The 25,464-nt window shown below is 31.2% G+C and overlaps 2 protein-coding genes across 2 annotated transcripts in view; one reads left to right on the forward strand and one right to left on the reverse strand.

The window, feature by feature from the left end:
- Positions 1–23,733, reverse strand: part of LOC132930187 (retinal homeobox protein Rx1) — a 44,797-nt gene extending 21,064 nt beyond the window's left edge. The window contains 4 exon segments of the mRNA XM_060995910.1: positions 4,828–4,947; positions 4,949–5,116; positions 5,118–5,299; positions 23,026–23,733. Of these exon segments, the coding sequence (XP_060851893.1) occupies positions 4,828–4,947; positions 4,949–5,116; positions 5,118–5,299; positions 23,026–23,287 (732 nt within the window). The 5' untranslated portion in view covers positions 23,288–23,733.
- The window catches only part of LOC132929481 (uncharacterized), a 204,876-nt gene that overhangs the window by 38,769 nt on the left and 140,643 nt on the right, over positions 1–25,464 (forward strand). The gene's annotated exons all lie outside the window — the stretch shown is intronic.

Below are 25,464 nucleotides of genomic sequence, written 5' to 3' on the forward strand. Positions count from 1 at the left end.
CACTAGATAATTTTTTTTTCTAGTTACCTAGTTGATGTGTGTAATTTCTATTTCTATTAATATCTTCTTTATATTATTTACGTAAGTACACATACTCATTGTAAATTATACCCTGTCTTTAAAACTCAACAAAAACATATTTTACTTCAAAATACAAAATTAAAAGGTACGTGTATTTTACCGTTAAAAAAAGTAAATAATGAAAAAAAAAATATTTTTTTTTTAATGCTACAAATAATTTCAAATTTAAATAGGAAAAATATTTTTAAAAACAACAATTTCCTGAACAATGACTGTTTTGTGATATTATTATTATTATTATTATCACTGTATTATTATATGTGTGTGTATGTGTGTATGTATAGACGCGTATAGTGTATAGACCCACGCAAGCGATTATAATATATAAAGAATAAAGATACGTCGTCTCGTTTCTTTTACCGATCTCTCGACGGTTGCCATATTACGTTTATTACACCGAGAATAATAACAATCGTATAGTTTTAGTACATATAGATAATATAATACACACACACACACAAACCGCCTGCGAATATAATGTTCGTCGTAACAAATAGTGGTGCGGCGGTGGACTGAAAACATTCTTGTGGGAAACGAGTCAAGTGTGCCGGGCAGCAGGATATATAATGGATACATATTATACATACGGCGTGGTAGCGGTGGCGGCTGTGTCGGTGCGGCGTACCGGAAAATGCGATTGTTTTTTTTCGCCCTCCTGTCTCGAGCAAACGCGTCGACGCGGCCGAGTAAATATGATACGATTAACGGCAATTTTCACTCCCCACTCCGCCTTCATCATCATCATCATCATACACCCACACCCTCTATAGTCTATAACCAACCACCCTTCCGCTCCTCGGAGACAAACGATTCGCGACCCGAAAATACACCACGAAAAATAAGATATTTCCAAAAATAATATTATATATATATAACGTACATAACTTAGGCACCTACTTTAATTTAGCTAACGCATTTCACAAATGTCTATAAATATGATATATATATATATATTTTGTATAGGTCGTGCACCATAGAAGATAGTTTTTTCGTTCACCCAACCGTGTGTTATTACAGTTTTTCAAAATAATTTTCAACCAAAACACCACAGATAATATAATAACCAGTGTTTTATTATGACAACTATAACTATAGGTACAGATAATAATGTTATATTTTATACAGGATTTGAGGACTGTTTGAGCTAAGGGAATGATTTGATCATGATGAGGAGTGAAACCAAAAATCTATTTTAAATGTTGTCATATTCGAAATTTTGAGTTTTTATGCTACATAATGATAGATATAATATACATAACCCCATCTTTAAATTATTGCAAAAACTGATCATATTTTAAGATTTTCTACAAATATCGTGATATACACGTATATACCCATATATTATATACATATAAATATATATTTATGTGTTGACTGATCATTCCAGACGTCTATTAGGTAAAAAACTAGTATATTCCCAATGTTTTACGAAATATTTTTTAGGTGAAGTTCGAACATATACATTTAAATAACAATTTCGATTGATCAGGATAGTGGATAATGTAAAAACTTGATTAAAAAATTAAAGTGATAAACGTTTTTCAAATTAAAATTTTGTTTTTTATTAAATAATAACGGTCGAGTCGTGTGATTAAAATTAAATTCTATATTTTTACATTTAATAATTAATTCTAACAGTGATTATTACATTATTCTTCTCAATATTATTAATTGAACTTTCCTATAATAATATCATTATATTTTATTAAAACATTATAAAATTAATTAGATTGTCATTGTCGTTTAAAAGTTTTATTGTTGTTCCTTGAGTGAAAAACGAAATTAGTTAAAACTGTGTCCCAAAATTAATTTATGTGATGTAAATATTGAAGTCAGTGGTTTTTTTCTTGTATAAAACAGTTTACACTAATGCCGAGAGGTACGCGTAATAGTGCCTCGAGTTTCTATTTATATAGGTAATGATTTCCTTGTCACTTATCCACAATAATCGGCATCGGTGGCATGGTACGGTTTTTAATTTATTATTTAATTATATTATAATAGCTAATGCTTACAAAACAAATAAAAATTGTAATACAACTGAAAAAAAAATACTTGGTTACCATACTAATTTCGTACGATGAACGTCGTAAATAGAGACTGAGAGGGTATATATAGGGATACCAATAGGTAGATCCATTTAAATGACAAACGTATAATCACATCCATTATATAATTTAACTAAAGACTCTTGTGGAGGTATCGCGCACACACGCACGCGTGTATTATATAATATATGTTTGCAGATACGCATACACATACAACATGTACATGTTTACGGTGGAATTTCTGAATCTACGTTAACTATATTATTTAACTAATCAAACTATAATTTAATCATGGCGTCAATTAGGGAGATAATTAAATAACAAAATTCAATTTTAGATAGCAATCAGAAACATTTTATGATTCGTTCAAATAACAATTTATAACTTATTACAGTTATTAGTTATATTCATTATAAAACAAAATCAAATAGGTACACACTTGCCCACGCACTTTTATACATATATTACATTTGTACGTGGCATTATGATAAAAGTGTTCTTTTGTTGGCGGTGACTTATCAATTATTTCGTCATTCAATAAATATTAATTGGACACACCTGTTTTTGTCTAGAATCAACTTTTTATATATCTGCACATTATGATAAGAATTTGTTAGTTGATCCACTTAAGAGTCTACACTCATTATTCCGAAACAATTTTAGTTTCATGAAAATATTATTTCTACATTTAATGCATTTGTATATCACGGTAAAATTTTAATTTGATTTATAAAAAAATAATATTTGTGTGTATTTTGACACTGTAAACGATATTTAGTTGAAAAACAAGTTGATTTTATAGTGAATTTTGAATCCTTTGATTCATTAAAATACACTATTAACATTAACTATATATATTTGTATATAAGTTATTAGATATTATAAATATTTTTCAATTTACTTGGTTAAAATAATTTATAAAATATTCATTTAATAATTAAAAGTTATAACAGTGAAGTTCGAGGAATTTCCAATCTTATTTAATTAATTTAGGTTAACTTTGAATGTTACTGGGAATAACGTCAGAAAATTGTACTGCTACATGCGCTAATAAAAATGTAAATAATTTAATAGAAATCTAACAGTATAATTACAAGACGTATTATAACTATTAAATTAAATGGTATTAATACTTTTTCAATAACAATAATTATGATAAAAAAAACAATGAGATATTGTTAATAGGTACTCAGTAGCAAGTTAATATAGAAATCTATTGTCTATGATCATATTATTATAATGTTATGGCCACTCTAGTCAGTAATATTATAGACGATTATGGAATTACAATAAGAATTTATGGAAAAAAATAAAGGGGAAATACATAATTATCATAATAATTATTAATTAATTACTCATTACATAGTACGTATACATTGTTTACATAATGTTAATTGTTAAGTGAAGTGAAACATAAACCGATTAACTGTAATATTTATATTATATATTAGTACTAGTATTAGTTACTAGTAATATGATTTGTTTTTTCAGTAGCTTCCTGATCTGTAAATTGTAAGGCGTGTAATCGTTTGGAAAGTTTATTTCATTATGAATTCATTTTTGAAGCATTAAACAGTATGACATTTGTTATTTTATCAATTATTACTAAGATCTAAGGAACAAAACATAATACGTTATACTACGGTGAACCTATGTATTATCATACATCAATAGTGTAATTATAATTATTATTATATTATAAAATATTATATCGTTACTAGCTAATATTTAAATTCTTAAAAGATGTATACAGCGGCGACGGTATTAAATCTTTATAAATCATAAGAATATTAGTGATACTTGAAGTGGTGATTATAACTTATAAGTAAATGTTGGCTGTATTTTACTATTTTACTATTACACCCATGACACATTGATCAAGAATATTTCCAACGTATGGACCTATCCAACCGATTCGATAATCATTCTGACAACAGAATTTAATTCCTTAACGTCAAGGCTACAATATACTACACTGCAGATATCGACGACTTCCCCACATATGCAATATTGTCCTTTTACAAGTCATACCGAAACTAATAAAAGAATAACACTGAAAAAATTTAACGTATTACGGTAGTTTACAAATTTTGATAAATTTTGAAATACTGTCTTACCGATCGCAAGTGTAGATAATTAGTTAGGTATAAAAACATAATATATCATACTGCAGAAGAGATGGCAAAGATTAACATCTTTTAAGATGTTAAGATCGCGAATGTTGCAAATGTGGATATTATAGAGTATTGATGAGAGGTCACTACCCCGAGGAACTCCAACCATAATAATCTGGGTAAATGAATATTTATTTATTTTTTTAGTGTAACCGATCGGTTGTCGAGATAGGATTTGATTATTTGAAAGTATAGCAAACGGAAAACATTTGTTTAAGTTAATTTAAAACGTTAACTTTGAAGCCCGTATCATGTCACAGAGCAAAATCGTTTAGTCTCAAAGAAGACTGACATTGTAATGATGACACTATGGATTTGTTGAACCGTTGTATTGTGCTTGGGGACGGAATCAGAAATGGGATTTCAGTATAGTATATTATGTAATTGATTGGTACCTAAATAGGGTAAGGAAATTTCAAACACGATGGGGTCGAAACTAGGTGGCTATACTGTGGAATTATAATTTGCTGCGAATGAATAGTACAGAGTTGTTGTTGCGAACCAAAATAAGAAGAAAAACTCACCTGGACCCTGACTTCCGGCAAGTTGACCTTCATGGCCAGCTCTTCACGGCTGTACACGTCCGGGTAATGCGACTTCTCGAACGCTCGCTCCAGCTCGTGCAGCTGATAGGTGGTGAACGTGGGTGCGGTTCCGGCGGTGCTTTTTCTTGTCGGGCGGCGACATGCCGCCGGCCGCGGCCGCTGGCGACGCGCTCGCCCGGCCACCGGACAGTTGCTCGTCGTCCGGTTCACCGTCACTGCTGTCGCCGCACCCACCGCCGCTCATGTCGTCCATGTCGGTGGACCGACGGTTGTTGTGGCGGGCCTCCTCCACCTCCTCCGCCACCACCGCCGCCGCAATCTCCTCCTCCACCGCTTCCTCCGCTGACAACGCCCCCGCAGCCGCCGCTGCGCATGACGTTATGTTGGTCGGACGGTACGAGCTGATGATGACGGTTTTGCTCGGTGTCACTAGAATTACAGCTGTTTTCTCCTAGAAAAAGATGTGCGCAAAGTGAATTCCTTTACTCAACGTATATAGTCAATAATCAAGCCAACTGGCCAACTATTCTGTGTTTGTATGAATAGCGTGCCACAAGTACCCGCTGATTTGAACGTAATGCGTACGAGAGCTGCGAGGTAAACTAACGTTATAAAGAGGAACCTCGATAACTCGAATCGGTTGGGGGCGAAAATAAAATTCGAGTTATCAAAAAATTCGACTTATAGAGGTTCAAGTTATCGAGGGTTCCACTGTACATAATATTGTTAGGTATATTAAATATACCTATATGGCTATATTTTGCGATATAATATATATTAATATAAAATATGTTAAAAAGTTTTCACGTTTTTTCATCGAGATTGAAGAGAACACTTTTTGTATTATGGGTGTTATATGTCATAAATATTTGTTCTCAATTATTACATTATATTATCCACTTTATCTGTATAATCAGAGCAAAAAGTTTCCTATTTTCAGAATAATATACAAATTTAAATAAATGTGCATTTGAAATTAAACAAGTTAATAAATAACCATGAAAATCTAAGTATTAATTTTTGAATTAAAGTATTATTAATGTTTTTAAAGTGCCGTGATCTTTTGAATGTCATACTATATAATATTATAACACGCATAAAATAGGGAATTTAATTAAAAAGTAGGTATTATTACAACTATACTTTGTGCTTGTTATTTTGCTTTTAAAATTAAGGATTTAATGTACTTAGAGAAAATATAATTATGTTTATTTTAAAAGTCATCAAACGAATTTTAATAGTTAATAACAAGAGTTTAAAACAACAATAAATAAGATGAGAAACTTGTTTATAATACATAATATTATTGGATGTGCGGCCGCATACTAATAAGATAATTATTAATGTATACGATATTATAGTTAGGTACCTAATTGTTGAGTTATAATTTTTTCGTCAAATTAATTGTACGTTAGCAAGGGGGGAAAATTCGATTATGCTTTATACAAAATGGAACAGAGTATACGTTTACGGTTTTTGTTGAAAATGTAAATAAAAAAACCGAAGTTTTTATAGGATTTCGATTGTTGTTGTCAACCAAGTGTTTTTTGAGTACTACCATATTATAATACAAGTAGTCAAGAACCCTCCGGCAAGTAAACGTTTTCTTCTACAGCAAACACACGTTGACTCAAACTGTTTTTTTATTTTTATTTACTATACCTAATACTATCATATTTTCTGTTTAAAAATATTAATAAAGATTTAATGCATTAGCATTAAATCGATTACCAATTAAATCCAAGCGCTGTTTAAAATACTTGTCTCATATACAACACACGCATGTTTGAACATATTATACATTATGTATCATTAGAATATGATATATAATTCAATGCGATAGAGCTTTTGTTGAATTAACACGCCCAACAATACAAGTTTTTAACCACATTTTTTCCCTCTACTTTAATTTAATAAAAACTTAACATACAAACGGTCGTAGACGTGACGTGTAGTGTATACATATTGACTCCTACGGAGAATAATAATAATAATAATAAAAACGATAGTTTTATTGGATTTAAATAACCACTTAATTTACGCGGACTCCACCCACGAAATAAAAATTCCATCACGCATAAAGTGATTTCATTCGGAAACCTTTTAATTCGGACTGCATAACATTAACCAGATGTTTATCAGCCGCAGTAGGTATAGGTAAACGTTCTAATATTATATTATCCCCACACAGACGAATACAAAAATAATATTACCATAATAATCGGCCGTCAAAAAACGCTACCGCCGATCGTTTAAATATAATATTATTATATTATTATATAGGTACGCTCAAAGATAACGACCGAACGTCACGTCGCGATCAGTGGCGGCAGTAGTATATATTATAATAATAATAATATAAAATAATGTACAAATCAAACGGCGGAAAAAAGAAGAAGGATTTTGATCGAAACGAGAGGCGCACTGGCCGGTGTAAATATTATAATATATAATACGTGTGCGTGCGTGGTGTAGAATAATTTGATATTATCGTTGTGTTGTAGTAAAAGTGTTTTGTAAATGGACCAATGACTTTGTATTTTTTTTTTTTTTATATAAATATATATAATTATTGTTCAATACATACATTGCCGTGCATAGTAAATTTTAGTTTCATTTTGACGATTTTGACAAGTTAATCGATAGCCCGGTAGACTGGGCGTAAATGTGGAAGCGGCTTCTGACTGTCGCCACTAATCGCACATAACGAGAACTACTTATACGCATAGTCGGCTGATTAAATCGAAAACATTATATTTTTATGAACGGACCGGCGTATTTAGAGGACCCGAATTAACCGTAGGTACTCACTACTCACATGTGTGTTTATATTATTATATACACGAATCTCAAGATATACAACAGCTGCAGGACGCCTGGATGGATGGACGAGATCGATAGAGTCTCGCTGCGTAGTCTGTGTATGTTATGCGGTTGTTCAGCGAGGCTTATAAAAATGATATATCCGTTTAGGTAAGTGTAAATGTTATTAAATAGATAATATCTTTAATAATATCATTAAAGCATTATTTGATACAAAAAAAAAAAAAAAATGTTAAGCGAAAGAGTAAAAAATATGAGTTGTGTAAAAAACACAAGCTTGAAAATAGAGTACTGAGATACTTCAATCGAGAATCCACGTTGCAACGACTGGTTAAATAGTAAATAAAATAAAATTATATAGAATACTAGAATAAATATTATATTATATTTACTCGAGTAAACAGATGATTCATGAAGATTATTACATTTTTTAAAATAGGGTAGATAGTTAATATGTTTATTGTTGTTCAAATTGTTTTTGAAAAACAGACTTTTCACTCGTATTAGTTATTTATATTTGAATAACATTATTTAGCGCTAGGATTTTGATGCAAACAAAAGTTAAAATTACAATAAAATAAACTTCAAAAGATTAAAAATTAATTTTAAATCTTAAAAAATGTACTATTAAAATTCATTTGAAATTATAACATTACTTTAAAAAATAAAATCACTGACTTACATTATTAAAAACATAATAATTTCAAGCAGCTAAAAACAGTAATTGTGATACATACTTATCGATGTACTTTATGTAGCGATCTACTCTCAGGGCCAGTAGTATCAGATGACACGATTTCTCATGTCATGAAAACACGTTATTATTTATTGTAAATATTTATTTATATAGATGATAAAATTAAAAAACAAATTGTATTACAATAACCACTCTATCTACACGAGTTTCGTCCACTAATCAACAATTTCCCAATTACAAAATAATATACCAGCTATTATAAGTTATAACTATACCGAGCGACCGTTGCAGTTATTTTTTAGTTTTACTTTTTAAATTATATCGGTATAGGTTTATTTTATACATTAACTAGTTAAAAAATATATGTATTATATTACTTTAACGACCGACGTCAGTTCACCACCGCGGTATAATTAAACGTTTCGCCAGTTACCTTTATTGTGCTAGTAAATAGTAGTATATTATATGGTATGTATTGGTATGTACTATTATATATATATATGTATTAAGTTTAAACGCCCTTAACCAAGCGTGTAATACATATATATTTTTTTTTTGCGCTCGTGAGAGCGCTTAACGATTCTGAAACGAACATTTTTATTGCCTTGAGCATCGTGTATATATACACATTATCGTTGTAAGAGAAAAAAATACGAAAGTTTTTTTTTTTAATTCTTCCGCACTAATCAGATTAACGTTCCGACAGTGCCGCCGTCGCCGCCACCGCCACCAACCACCACCACCCGCCACACCACTACGCCGCTGTCGTCCTGTCTGTTTGTCAAAAATACAACATATATACATACCTATTTACCTATATATTATATTATATACCTAGCTATACCTATAAACCCGGCATATATCCGGACAAGGCACGCGATACCCTCGTTAGCGGAATCAGACGCCGTCACTACCGCCACCGCCGCTGATATAAAATTATACACACCATAATAATAATAATAATAACACATATATACATACATACATACATACCGGGTATAATATATATTATATACATATTAAATATAGCTAATAGCTAATGTGTATGAATTATATATATATGTATATATCGGCGTATATTTACAGGGTGATATTTTTTTAACGCCGTTATTGTTATATCCGTAAATATTTACGTGTTAAATTGATTTACATGCATTTTAAAACCATAAAACACTAAATAAATGGAAAACAATCATAATTATTTTATTGTTCAAAATTACAAAATGTATACAATGTGCGTGTACAAATAATCATCCTGTATACACTCAATGTATATTCATAAAATATATAATATAATGCCTATAGCTATACACCCGTGTAGTTTATATGCATTATATACCACGGCTGTTGCCCGTGACTGACTGTTTAAGTTAGACAGTACCTATACGGCTGTATGCGGCATCGACTGTATTATAAATTATGTATAACAGACTATACTATAGAGCTGCAACTATACCTATATTGCATCGTGTGTATTAATCGGCACTATTCGCGTCTCGCACACGAATGTGCTGCAAACGCTGTGACTATATAATAATATATATATATACGCATGTACAGTTTAATTTTCACCCTCTCGTCGTAGACCGAAAACTTTTTTTCGTGATAAACCGTCGTCGTCGTCGTCGTTATTATTATTATTTTAGACCATAATATACTGCTGTGCGCGCAGACATATAATTCGACACGCGATCCCGTTTTAATAATAATCCGAATTACGTTTAATTGGACGGCGTCCCCGTGCAGCACGACGGCAAAATTGGTCTCTATGTTTATTATAATTTTTTTTCACCCCGTTGTTATTTCGTGCCCTTATCGGCAGATTCGCTGCCAGATAGCCGATTTTCTACTAATTCAATTCGAACGCGGTTTGTGTGTGCGGTAACGCGATCACATGATAATTTATAATAATATAATATAATTTATAGTCTATATATAGGTACAGTGAACTATACTCGTATAGCCATATTATATATTACGAGTATAACGATACTACCTACCACCGCGGCCGTTGCCACAACATGTTCAGTATAGGGACAAATGTGAACTCGTATAATTTTTTAGTTACCTTTAATTTTATATTACCGTTTTATAATAATATCAATACATGTGTACAGTTATTACTGCGCATATCATACAAATAGCATATCAGAGGCATGTAGATAATGTACAAATATAGTATAGTACCGGAGAGTGGTAAAGGTAGGATACTTATCGAATTTTGAAGACTTCCGTCACCGTTTGGTGTAACATAACCATTTTTTCATGAACTTTTTAAACTTTAATAATGTACCTTCGTATATTTTTGAAAAATAAAGTATAGAACCTTAATAGAAAACAATATAACCTCTATCTGAACTAACCACAGTATCATACAATCGTTACCGTAAAAACTATAACATAACTTACAATGCCCGATATAAGGCATACGTATATCACTGTTTAATAGTGTATTCGTTTGGAAATTGGTTTACTTAAATTTATCAATGAGATGTTTTCATTATTGTTATTAAAAATCTTTTAAGCCGGTAGCTATAGTATAAGAGTAATATTATGATAATATTATTACATTAAACGAAAAACCACTTGTGAGTGATCGTTACATCAAATACGTTCTACACGCTTATATCTGTGGCCCCACGTCGTACCTACTTATATAACCTATGGCCAGCCAACTATACTTCGCCGCATTAGAAAAACAGTCGCTCGCGGCATACGTCAGCCAAAGCTAAGCGCACAGAGTTTGTGTGTGTGGTGTATACAGTCGGTTATTGCATTTTAATATATCCGACGGGCTTATCTGCAGACACATCGATGTGAATATTACACGTCTGTCGGATGACATCATAATCGAATGTGGTTTTTTAACGAATAATAATTTTTTGTTTTATTGTTATTTTTATTATTTAGGGTGCAAAATCTGTAATCTCGATAATAAATGTCACGTTAATTTACAACGTCGTCTAAAACGGTGGAATAAAACGGCTTCATTATGGATTACCACTGTTATTCGTACACACTCGTAAATACGCCTGCAGAGAGGCTTAAAAAACCACACGAATATATATACATGTATGTACCCGATGTTACAGTGTATATGCACACACATATAATATATACACAGATATATACACGTTACGCTCGAGTGTGATGGGGTCGACGCGTTTGAAATGTACACGTTTTTATTTCGGTTTTCCACCCCCGCGCTGCACTGCTACAGTGGCGTTTTCGTCGATCCCCTTTTACACGGTCTCGCATTGTGTCTTCATTATTATTACGATTGTTATTGGCGTTTTATGACGTCTGATAACGTGTTGAATCATTATTACGAAAATACACACACACACAATAAATATAATATGTATACATATATTATTATGATGGTATATAATGTCATCGAAAGAGAGCACGAGAGGTATGGGGTGATTTTTTCATTCTTTTATTTTTGTGACAAATGGTCGGCGCCGACATGAGTTTTTGTTCACACGGTCTTCCGAAACAGTAGTAAATCACCAATGTTTCTATATACAATACATTTTATTACGACGTTATCGACGAGTTATAAGAAAAAAACATTTATAATTTGTAATCATCAATATTATTTTGAAGTTTATCCGCGCGTCAAAGTGTATATTATAAATAAGCAGAAAAAGAAATAAGCAATTATTTTTATTTGAATTACAGAATATATTTAATTTTACGAGGTATAATAACGGGCTATTAGGTATATATTTACTGCAAATAACATGTATGCATTAAAAAAAAATGTATGTTAGTGGTATTTTGTATGCGTTATTTTCAGAGCTCATTAGTTACCTAACTATAATCGATTTTAAATTTAAAATTCCATTGTATATGTACATTGTAAAATAACATAATGTATCACATTAATACTCTGTTCTTCTTTTTATTTTATTTTTATGTTAAATTTAAAAAATGTTGGTGTTATTGTTTAACAATAGATCTCTAAAAAATGATGACTTATGAAATCTAGAAATAGGTATGAACAGTATTGCACTATAGAATATAACGTTATGCTCATATATCCTACACTATAAAATATTATATTTTAATATAGTTAAGTTAATATTGTTAATAATGATTGTTATTATTTTTATGATAGCATATGTTTAAGTAGTAGCATATTATTGTGTACAAGTATATACTTATATGTACATGATACTTGTATGATAATTTTTAATTAATATTCACATTATTTAGATCTAATATTTATGTATAAACTATATATATACCTAGACACAAATAAATCTTTATAATAAATAGTATGTAAGTATTTTAAGTAAAATGGTGTAAGTAACAGTTTTTAAAGATAAATTCTTTATATGTTCTTAAAATTTAGTTTTTTTTTATAAATAATACAATATTTATAATAATAATATTTCTTTATATTTTTATAATTAATAAACATAATTATTATCAATGACATATTGCCGGTGCTGCATATTATTTATATGATGAAATGTATTCGGAAGTCTTATATATAACACTTACTAAGAATTTTTTTAGCATGATTAAAATTTGTTGAGAAGCGTTTTATTACACTTTTTATATTATACACCTATTTAATGCAGCTAGTTCTGTTGAATACGAATTATACGAACTGTAACGGCAATGATAGGATTTAAGGAATTTCGTAAGACAGTATGAATACGATAAATAAGTATCGTTATAATAAACAATTTACTGTTGATGTTATATGTCATAAATATAAAGATGATATTTGGAGCTAATAAGTGATTAACAAAATTATTAGAGGAAATATTTAATTATAATCAAATTAGATCAATTTTAATTTAACACCGGCTAAATATCCTGCAGTATAGGGAATTCTAGTATAATAATATATTTTAAGCTATTACATATTATCTAATAATATTTCAAACTATTGTTAAATACTTTTAAAATTCAATATTATTTTTATTAGTATTAATAATATATCCAATAATTTATAATATTGATTATCAATATTAGCTTGTCTTGCGTTTGCTTTACAGTGCTGATATAAGTAATACACAAGTAATATTGCCATATTATAAGTAATACAAGACACGTATAGCTTACAAACTTTGTATTCTCGTACTTTAAAATAATAATAAATATAAGTATTATATTAATACGTGATTGGTTTAATCTTATAAAACATTTAATAAATAGTACAATAATAAAAAAATATTTTACTGTAGTTAAATGTCCACTGTGCAATATTATGTAAACATTATGTTTGTGATCTGATTAATATATTATAGTACTTTTTTATTATACAAATACAATGATTTATTATTGTATTTAAAAAATAAATAATAATTAATAATCCACTATAATATATTATCATCAAGTATGGAAGTGAGTTTGCACTACTGCAGTCTCCTACTTTTGTATCATGGACGGTTTTTTAAAATATATTAAAATATAATATAATAAATGTGTAGGTGTATAATATTTAGAACTGCACTAGTCTGTAGCCAGTACGACTGTACGTCATAAACTGATTAAAACAATGCACGAGGACAAACTATGGACAATAGTAGTTGTTGTTTAAAAATTAAATACAAAAGATTTATTATGTTATCATTTTATATCCACGTTTAACTTCTTCAAATATGATTTTAATAAACGAGTAATAAAGTAGATTGTACTATGACACGCAAGTAAATAAAAGAAAGAATGGTTGTACATATATTATTCAACAACGACGCACTTACGTTTGTAAGTCAATTTGTATCAAATTAATTAGAAACTTAATTAAAAAGATACATTTGATTGTATGATATAGATATTTACATTATTAAAATTTTAAATGTGCAGGTTATTGAGTATGAACAACAAATCGCTATGCGTACCGTGATAATATTAATACTACTACTATTCTTAATAATAATAATAATAATTATTATTATTATTACTGTTATAATCACCATCAGAATAACCGTTGTAAATGGTCGTTTAGATTTTAAGATATTTTAATATTATTGCCTACGGGTTAACCACCACCACAAGGGTGAAATAATTGTAATAAAATAATGTAGCTTACGTCGAAGGAATTAATAAAAAACAATGTAACGCGATTATGTATATAAAAATAAAATAATAACAACAAAAATAATAAAAGTAATAATAAGGTTTACGTATTATAATTATATAGTTAGTTTAATAAGGGTTTTGTGATGCGGATCGTTGTATATACGACAATGAGCATATATTCTGGCCAACTCACATACACTGTACCTAACTATATATAATATAATATATCGAACATAGCATGACATTGGCGATCGCGTGTACCCTCAGTAAAAGGATCTGGGAAATCGGCTTAGCGCCACTGACGCACAAACCCCTACGGAGCAGTGGCGACCGGCGGCGGTGGTTTATACTTATAATACGCAATATATGTATATACGCGACCAATTACGATAACAACGGCTTGAGCCACAACAGTAATAACGTTGTTGTGAATAAAACGCGATGAGTACACACACACACACACACACACATACATATACATATACAATCTATATATTATATTCATTACTTGTGTACGGAACTCACCGGTGGGATTTGGATTTGGGACCGGATGATGCGTGCCCACTGCCGTATATTATATTATATAAATTTGTATTATTAAATAAAGGTTGCTAGAGCTGGCCAAAAGCTGACATTTTTCTAAATAAGTCCGGATCGAGGATGTATAGTAGGAACGGCAATGGGATGAATAAGAATTTGAAATGCGTATAAATAATAAGAATACCAAATAAATCGAATAAATCCAGATTAGATTTATCGTGTTTAACATAAAACTCTGGAAAAGAAAAGCTTCTTCTTACGGAGAGATTGGCCGCGGAACTATACTGGACTCGGCAGTAACTATGGTAGGTAGGTAGATTGTAGGGTACCTACGTGTCCGGTGTGGATTATTTTCTCACTAAAGTCTGCACATCGAAACATCACAAAAATACCATTTACACATATTTTTTTTTTTAAATATTAATATTTGTCGACAATGGAAATTCTATGATATATGTAGTAGATATACTCATGTATGTTATATTATTGATACGAAAAAGTGAGAAAGATGTGTCCTTAGAACTATTTTGGTGCTATTATATTTGCAATCCGTATCATCCTGCAAGGCGCAAGGAGCTCATTATCACCATAGTTTGTGATGTGTGTGTTATTAGTTAATATAATATATATTATTAAAATACAACCCAATCGACCTATGAACTCGTTTGAGTTTTGGCAATCGAAAAAAAAATACAAATTAGGAAAACATCATATCATTACATCATAAAATAAAATAAATATAATTATTTTTCATAGTATGTTTTGATTGCTTATTATTAAAATATTCAAAATACGATAGTTAATACATTAAATTATTACAAAGGAAAAAAAAATACCAATTAGAATGTTTTTTTTATTTTTAATATTATTATAGTTTCTGAGGACAGTGTTAAGTATACAAGAATTCATTAACACGTTTAAAAATATTAAAACTAGTTAGGAAAATGTATGAAGTTTAAGAAAATAATTAATTAACCTAGTTAACGTTAACCCGAATAACGGTAAAATAAATAAGTGAAACGGTTACAAAAACTTTGATTGTTCGCAAAAATTTTAAAAACTAATCTTAATAAATAAATTAACTTTTTCTGCTACTATTGTCCTTGTATTATGTTAAAAGAAACTTCGATCATTAAATAAAAATATTTTAGTTCGCTAATGAATAATTTAATACTTTAAGTACAAGTATATGTATTATATGGTATAAGTATAATCTAATCAGTTAACACTTTATTACAGCCTTCCAAATATTTTAAATATTATTCCATAAAGCAACAAAGGATTATTTTAATTAATTCAAATATTACATACAGGTATAAAATAATAACATTAAAAATTAAAATATGAATTTAAACATGCAAGGTACCTATTATAGCATTATACTATTAGGCATACCAGTAAAGTTGTATGAACAAAAAATATTGATCAATATTTCCTAAATATATATAGTTCAAGAGATATTATGAACCTAACCTAACCTTTTTTTTATGAATATTTAAATATTATAATTACATTATTTGAGTGTTTGGAAATACCTACTTAAATAGCTAATTATAGTTTAATATTTTTTCAATATTGTGAAATATAACTCTAGTAGATATTAATAATTAATCTAAGTTTTTCTAGCAAAATATGGTTGATTAATGATAATTTCTGAGTATTTTCATAAATTATTGAGGACTTCTAATTAAGTTGTATAATATGATATAAATTATATTGACGATTGTGTTTGTTTAAATAAGCTGCATAACAATGAAATTAAATCCATAATTTCCATTTATATAGTTTTGCATATTTAAGTGTTCAGAATAATGAACAAAAAATGATATAATAATGAAAATTATGAGATATACTATTGTTTAATATAATAAACATAGTTATAATTATTACTATAATTTAGTTTAATAACTTGAACTTTAAATAATTAAATAGATATAGTTATTATTATTTATTATACTTTATAACCTACAGCACAATATTATTAATGTATTTGTAGTGACAGCTTTTTAAGCGGTGGATGGACTTAATGTTTTGCACAACTATATTACATACATTGAGCGTTTGTTTGTATTTACATCAATATTTTGGTTCTTATAGTTTTGGTTTTGCGCAAACATAGTAGTTGCGATGTACGAGCTACTATATACGGGATTGGAAGTCGTGGTTAACCCCCGTCATTTTAATACCGCAATAACGACGGGTTAAATTTACCACAATGTACCAAATTCGGTGTACCCACACCCACGTCCGCATTTGAAACAATCTGCAACTTTACGTTCATACTATATTATAACGTTCTACCTACCTTACAGGATTTGCAACTTATAATGATATTATGGACTATGGTATTATTTGATGTGTGAAACACCAGCTAATTATTATAAGTACACGAACAAAAGACGTGTATAATAGTTATAAGCATAATATGATGTATATACATATATAATATAGTATATATACACTTCTACAGTTCTACACGAGAACATTTACACGTACCCCACGACTCAGGACTTCATGAGTGATCGATGAATCCAAGGCAACGGTTAGCAGCTGTTTGATATTTTTATCAAACTTTTTAAGTTATTATAAATTTACGCGGTGCATCATGTGCCGCTAATAATTATAATTTATAATGTTATTGATTATAATTGTTTTTTTACGGAATCGTCATCGTAACATGTAGTGGTGATAAACATAATATATATATATATATAGGATTCAAGATATAGAGATATGTGTAGACTTCCGTTAACGTATACTAATATTTATTTTATAGACACGATTTCAAATTTAATTTGGAAAAAAATTTCACGAGTATTATCTAGTGGTAATTTAAAACATTATGTCTACAAATATTTCCTGTAAAACATTATCTTATCTGAAAAGTCTGCAATTAAAATAAAACAATCTAGAGTTAAGTGGGGCAGATGCATATATTGTGGAACTGTGTAATATAACATAATATATTATGCATGTGTTTTTATTAATTTTATTTACATCGATAATTGGTTTTGTACTGTAATACATGTTCTACATAGACACATTATAGTATATAATATGTATTACACACTGTGTTGTTTTTCAATTTTAAACAACGATATATGCTGTATTAGTCGATCCATTAGAGTGACATTTTATGATACTATACATCAACAATATATGGTGTTACATAGGTTTCTGTATATTACATATTGTATCGAATTATTCAGTTATATACCTATATTCAATCATCCCATGATATTTATTAAAAGTTATTTTTTATATAATACTGTATCGCGATATTTCTGTACATAATATTTTTAAGCTTTAATAGAGGCAATAAATTAATAGTATGTAATATACTCAAGTTGTGAACAGTGTGATGTATCTGTTTAAAAACCGCCCTTGTCATACCTATATACTCACATTTTGACTTCTAAGTATATTTATGCATATCACTGCGTCAATTTCACATTTTAATACATTTAATTAGGTTTTATTTATCTCATTATTTCGTATTTTGTCGTCTTACATTCTTATTATAATGTATTAATAATTCAGAAACTATATACCACGAGACATAATGCTGATTATTATTTTGTCTATTATTTATATTATCATATATATTTACTTACACCTACGCACACGTGTGAAGTATAAGCTATAACAGTATAACCTATATATACTATATTTACCCATGCATATATATATATATGGGTATGAATTGTGGTATATATATATATAATGGGTACAATTACGTCAAACAGAATATATTAAATATGACACTTTATGCGATAATCATCACGCGGAACAGACACTGCACAGTCTACTAGTATAATATGATGTATATTATGTAATAGTATGTACCTTTATATAATATATATATACATATATACATATCATATTATACGTCCCATATTATACACTATACAGTAGGAGTAAGCTGGTACTGGAAAAAAAATTGCGCATTCATTTGATATTTTAATTAATAATTGGAACGGCGGTGATAAGACGTCTGATTAAAATATTATGTTTTAATCAATTTAATTGTTTGTAATTATAATATTATTATGAGTAAACGACACGCGAGCCGATAACAGCGTTGATAACGCACGAATTAGGCTTTTCGCTACACACAGACATATATACATATACAATACGTGATATATAGGTACTATATATTCGTATTTTTTCTCCCCTTTAATAATATACAAACGCGTGCAGACACACACACCTACACACACGCACACACACTTTCGTTTTCCCTATATTTGTTATATTTTTTACCTTTTTTTTCTATACATATATATTATATATATATACTGCAAACATTATAAACCTATAATATACACACATAGGGTAAGTATAGATATCCCATATATATATATTATTATATACATATTATAATATGCGTTCGTATAAAATATTACTTAAAAATGACGCATATCGGCACATCACCCAATGTATGAGTGTGTGTATGTTCGCCCGGTATAATTGATTAATTAATTCCACTGGGATGACAGATATCGTCGTTGCAGTACATTTGCTGGTGGACACGAAAATATTATTACATAATATATAGGCGCACACGCGTTTGTCTACCTAAATATATAATAATAATAATATGCAGTATTTCACGTATATAATATAGTCTAGGCAAATTAGTAAATATCTATCATATAAATAATGGAGGGAAAAAACACGTCTGAATTATATACACGAGTATATGACATAACATTCCGAAATTGAAATTGCCTTATTATGGGTCCGTGGCACGCGCGTATATCGAAATCGGCTTTGAAACTTTTGTAGACGGTCTACAAGAAAGATAGAGAGAGAGAGAGAGAGAGAGAGAGACAAAAGTAATTTATTTTTGTAGTTTATATATACACATCATAAACGTGTATATTATACATAAAGTTATTGTACATAGGTAGGTGTATATATATATATATATATAATATTTATTATATCCGCGAGCGCGTTATTCGGTCTCAATTAAGCAGCTCGCGCGACAGCGCACGGCGGGACGGCAGTGCGTTTGACTATATTATATATATGTATATAAATATTGCACATGTTTATATAGATGGGTTTATATAGTGAAACAACTGCGTAGGTACGATAATATTATATAGCGCGCACAAAAAGGGGAAATAACGGCGGTAATTGGGACAACATTTCACGTATTTTATACGGAATTTGAACAACTTTTTAAAGTATTGAAACAAAAACGAGCGCTGTGGCCGGGGAATAGCGGAGTACCCGCGTAGAATGAGAAAAGTGATTAAAAACAAATGGGCTTGAAAACGTATTTCCCCCACCGGCGGTTTACCAAAACAATTACCACCACGTCGTCGTCATCGGCGGCTGATTTTTCCCACGTGACCTGAGACGGTTAGGTTAGGAAGGAACTTATATACGACGCGGCTGCTGCAGATATATATAATCTTACAGACATAATATGAATAATACGTATACCTGCATCTATAATATTCACACCGCCCACGCGAACTTAGGTATATACCATATACCTGAATAAATAGTTTAATACTGCGGTACACCCACACTTATAATTCAGTGAAGAATATCTTCCCTTATTGATCGAAAATATAATATATCGCAAAATTAAAATTTCTCACTACACTTATTAATGTATCTATTGACTCCAAAAGCTCTTATCTCTAATTAACTTGAAATAAGTCCCTAGTCTCGTTCCGCCCACTTACATGTACCTCCTTTATATTCATTCCGGTATGCTGAACCAACTATGTAATATGTTAAATGAACCACGACTTAGTCCAATGCGTCTATAACCAATGTAGATCCTTCGCTCTTATTTTTAAATATATGCAGGTAACTATACTATTTCTATACTCGTTTATCATTATTCTAATAAATAATTTATGTAATTTGTTATTTTTTGTGATTATTATTAGATACACTATACTATATGTTATTTAATACACTTATTGGCCCTTAATGGCTTGCCCGTATTCATATATACAATAATATATCTGAAGGTGGATACGCATATACTATATAATATATTATGTGTATTGGGTTACAAGAATATTAGTACTATACATAAGATTCAATTTTTGTTTGGTCCAACTATCTGTAATGTCCAATGTAAATTATAGTCAATTTTTTTGTCCAATATACTTTTAGATATATTATGTTGTTATTCTACGTCTTGAGAAAACCAAATGTTTATAAGAACCACAAATTTATTTTAAATTTAGTTAATTACATCAATATTTGGATCCATGTTTGGATCACCGTGTAGTTTTACGTGATAGTCAATGCTGTAAGATATCTATAGTGATTTCATTCTGTTCTTTATTGTAATGACTTTAATTAATTATTATTTTTTAACTCGTTCCTGATTATTTTTTGGAAATAGGGGTCCATGACCACCCCGCGCGCATGACCACCCCTTATCTTTATAATAACATTTTCCGTTTCTTCTTGAACATGTTTTATATTATCTAAATATTAGAATGATGGGTTTATAGGACATTTCCCAGTTTCGAGTGATAACCTTTTATAATAATGTTGGTTCTCTATATTTTTGGGTTTATTTATTAAAGTTCATAAAAATTCCATATTTCTAGCTGGAGGGAATTTAGGAGAGACAGCTTGTCTAGAAAATTCTTGCAATTCCTCTAACGGTATGAACGGTAAAAACATTATAGTTCTAATAAATTATTTTCTTATAGTTAGCTGATTAATTATTATATAATCTAAAACTTTAAATGCTCATTAAATGCGTCACAAACTGACGCCATAAAGGTTATTCAAAATGAAAAAAACAACCCGTTATATGAGGCTCATTAAATGTACTTCTTAACGCATTTATGTTTGCTGATTTAAAATCGTTTAGTGCACATTATTGAGGATCGAGTTCTACTACGTTAGTACGACTTTTGTTATAAACGAATGACAAAATATATTGTTTATAAGTAATAATGATTTGTTATTTTTAGTTTTAATAATTACTGGGTTAGATCTTGGTATTATATTTAATCGGGTAGTTTTTAAATTAAAAATTTTGTTTTTAAATAAATAATTATTAATTAAGAATAATAGTTTAAAATGTAAAAGCCCTATTAATAAGATCCTTTTGGTAATTAAAATTTTTTAATTTAAATATTCTGGACTGCATGACCAATATTTTGCTGTTTATTGTATTAAACTTGCATGTATATATAAATATTATGTGAAATAACAATATAATATGTAATAATAAGTATAAATAGGTAAATTAAAAAAATATAAATTGTGGCTATATATACGGTGTAGTGGAATAATCTCAAGACCAATATTATAATAATATACAACCCTATATAAAAGATTAAATGTATATGCATAACATAATATAGGATATTTACTGTTTATATTATAGGTACACATATATTTATGCTTAGGTACATTATACGTTTATATTATAATTATTTACATTGCAACGGTGAAGAAATATTATAACATAAGACCACGACAGATATAATAAGTAAGGCATTTAAAGTTTAATGCGACAAAATTTGTATCATGGTTCCCATATAAAGAAATTTATGCGTTCCCAATATTTTTGAACATTTGAAAGCCCATCATAATATATTTAGCGCATTAATAATACTCACGAAAACAGAATATTACTGCTATATATGCTGTTAATATATAACTTATTTTTGCATAAATAGTAGGTATGTGGAATTTTAATGAAAATTACGTATACCTAGATTAAATTGGATACATCTGATCGACATAATATACATATATTTTTAAATGCTATATAAGTGTTAAAAGATAAATTTCAACGTATAATATATGTATGTGTAGATCCTCGGAGTGAATTTTAAACATTATTTAATCACAACGTATGGCAGATACTTGTACACAATTTAAACAGATTTACGAAATCTTTGATTGAGATAATCGATTGAATCGTGACAAGCGTATGATTTGAATACCTAAGCTATATAATATACCCACTTGTATTTATTTTTTATGGCGATCGCGTCTTATTTTATCACATATAATACGACGGTTATTGCATCATAAACATGACATATATATATATATTATATACTTGCCTCCGGACTCCTGGTCTTTGTGGTTGTTGCGCTTGAGTCCGAGTATGGCGTCGATGGTGTGATGTTTGGGCGCTGGCACGGACGTGGCCGCGTTCGCCATCATCGGCCTGTGATGGTGAGGCGGCCCGTTGAACGCCAGCCCCAGTGCCGTGACGGCGGCCTGGTGTCTCCTGATCAGCAGCTCGATGTTGGCCCTGCTGTAGGGCGGCATCTGCGCGGCGGTCGGCATCATTTCGCCGTCGCTGTTGCTGTCCGTTTCCATGTCGACGACGACGGTATGACGATGGTCACCGACGTGTGTTCGCGAAACGACGCGTGACAGACGTGAGTTAATAATATCGCTCGATGTATATATATGCCGATGTTGTCGTTACGTATATGTGTTTGTTGTTCTCGGGACGACGATGTGTTCAGCAAATGTTGACGGACAAAACGCAACAAAAAAAAATACGATATCGGTCAACGTCGAGGTGCGATCGTGTGTGACCCACTCGCGCAGATGACGCGTAGAACTGCACAACAATATTATTATGACGCACCGTGTTATCTATCGTGTCAGGTAATGATGTGGTTATAATATCGCGTCGCTCATTCGGTGCGTGTGTGCGGCGCGGATTGTGCTCGCGGGCGGAGCTGATTGCAGTAACCGTGCAGACGACGAGACGACAAGAACCGGAGTCCCACGACTGTTCGGCGGCGGCGGTGTGCCGGTCGCGCGAGACTCGACGCGCGCGTTGCGCGCCGCCGGGGTGGGAGGCGCGGCCACAGCGGGCCAATGGCGAGGCACCCGGCGCCCCTCCCCGCCCCGGAGTCGTTGCCCCCGGACGGCCGCGGCTTTCGCATAAACGGGCCACTTGTGCGCGCTCCACCCCAACCCGCGCGTCGCACCTCCACTATCGTTGCACCGCCGTCGACGGGTCTCCGGGTATAATTCGATAAATGTTCTTTTCAAAACCCTAAATGCCCCCGAGGGCCCCACCGCGGACGGGGCGGCGGTGCGGTAACGGCGACGGAGTGACAGAGAGCGACCGAGCGAACGGCGAGACGGCGACGGCGACGACGAGGCGTCCCTCTTATTTATTTACTAGCGTGTAATGTTTAAATGAGATGTTATTGTTTGGCCCCACACACACACACACACACACACACACGCGCGCGCGCACGCGCTCTACACGGCACTGTATATATACGCACGACGCGACTGAGCGACGGACGGTGAGTGTGTGTGTGTGTGTGTACATAATAATAATAATAATGAAATATTCGAAGCTGCAGAATCGCTCTGCAATGGTCGTGCATGTATACATACCATATTCGTTCACACCCAAATCGTGTTGTATCCGCGGTCGTGAGGCTGCCTGCAACCCGACTTGATCACAGGCGGCAGCATAATATTATGGTACACACAACCCGAGACGTACGTGACTGGCTGTTATATTATTGTTGTTATTGCATTGCAGTTGTATATTCTCCTTTTCACTCTCGTTCTCTCTCTCTCTCTCTATCTCCTCTCATACTTTGGAATATATCTATAGGAAATGCGATATAAATAGTATATAAACCGCGAAGGAGAAGAGACATATGACGAGGTACCTATATAATATCGTATAGTCCAACAACAAAAACGCGTTTCTTCTCGAATCGTTTGAATATCATATAACGTGATAATATTATAGTATGTAACGAATATTATAAGTGCTTATATTTTTTTCCCCGCGGTTTCTATTCGCGCGTAAATGTGTATTACGTCTATGCGGACGATATACTCGAACGCCACTGGTCGGTTCCGCCACTAGACCGCGAGAGTGGTGTTTTATGTATACCGCGACATAATAATTCGGCTTAACGAGGAACACCATTTATAATCCCTTTTCGTCCTGCAGTATAAACGAGTACCTCCTGCAGGATGTGTGCGTAGTGTGAAAGTCCTCAGTACCAGTAATAATATATATATATTATATTCACGTCGTGTTGAGTTTTTACGTGCTTATTCCATCGCGCTTATTGCCGTTGCCCGGTGAAAATTTTAATTGGCCCATACCAAAACAACGTAACGAATTCAAAATATAATACACACCCCTCTACTCCATTTGCAGGCCAGGTTTTTGTTCAAGTGGTTATTTACAAGACCAGTTTTTTTGAATTCTATATTATATATACTCTAACATTTGTGTATGTTGTATATAGGTTGTCATCCGAAGGGATTATCGGTTGCTGCAATAATATATACGCTGCTGAATGTTTTCGATGGCTTTTTGGCGGTTAGTATAGTTACCTATAATAACAGCAGCTACGGCTATTGCGAAGTACCTTTAAGGACACACATGTCATATTATTATATATCTTATTACATAGTAGGTACAACATAATATACATTGTTAGGAACCTATACAAACTATATTCTAACCACACAACAGGGCATTTTGTTCACGTCCTAAT

The sequence above is a fragment of the Rhopalosiphum padi genome, chromosome 4 (assembly GCF_020882245.1).
Source record: "Rhopalosiphum padi isolate XX-2018 chromosome 4, ASM2088224v1, whole genome shotgun sequence".
NCBI classification, from domain to species: domain Eukaryota; kingdom Metazoa; phylum Arthropoda; class Insecta; order Hemiptera; family Aphididae; genus Rhopalosiphum; species Rhopalosiphum padi.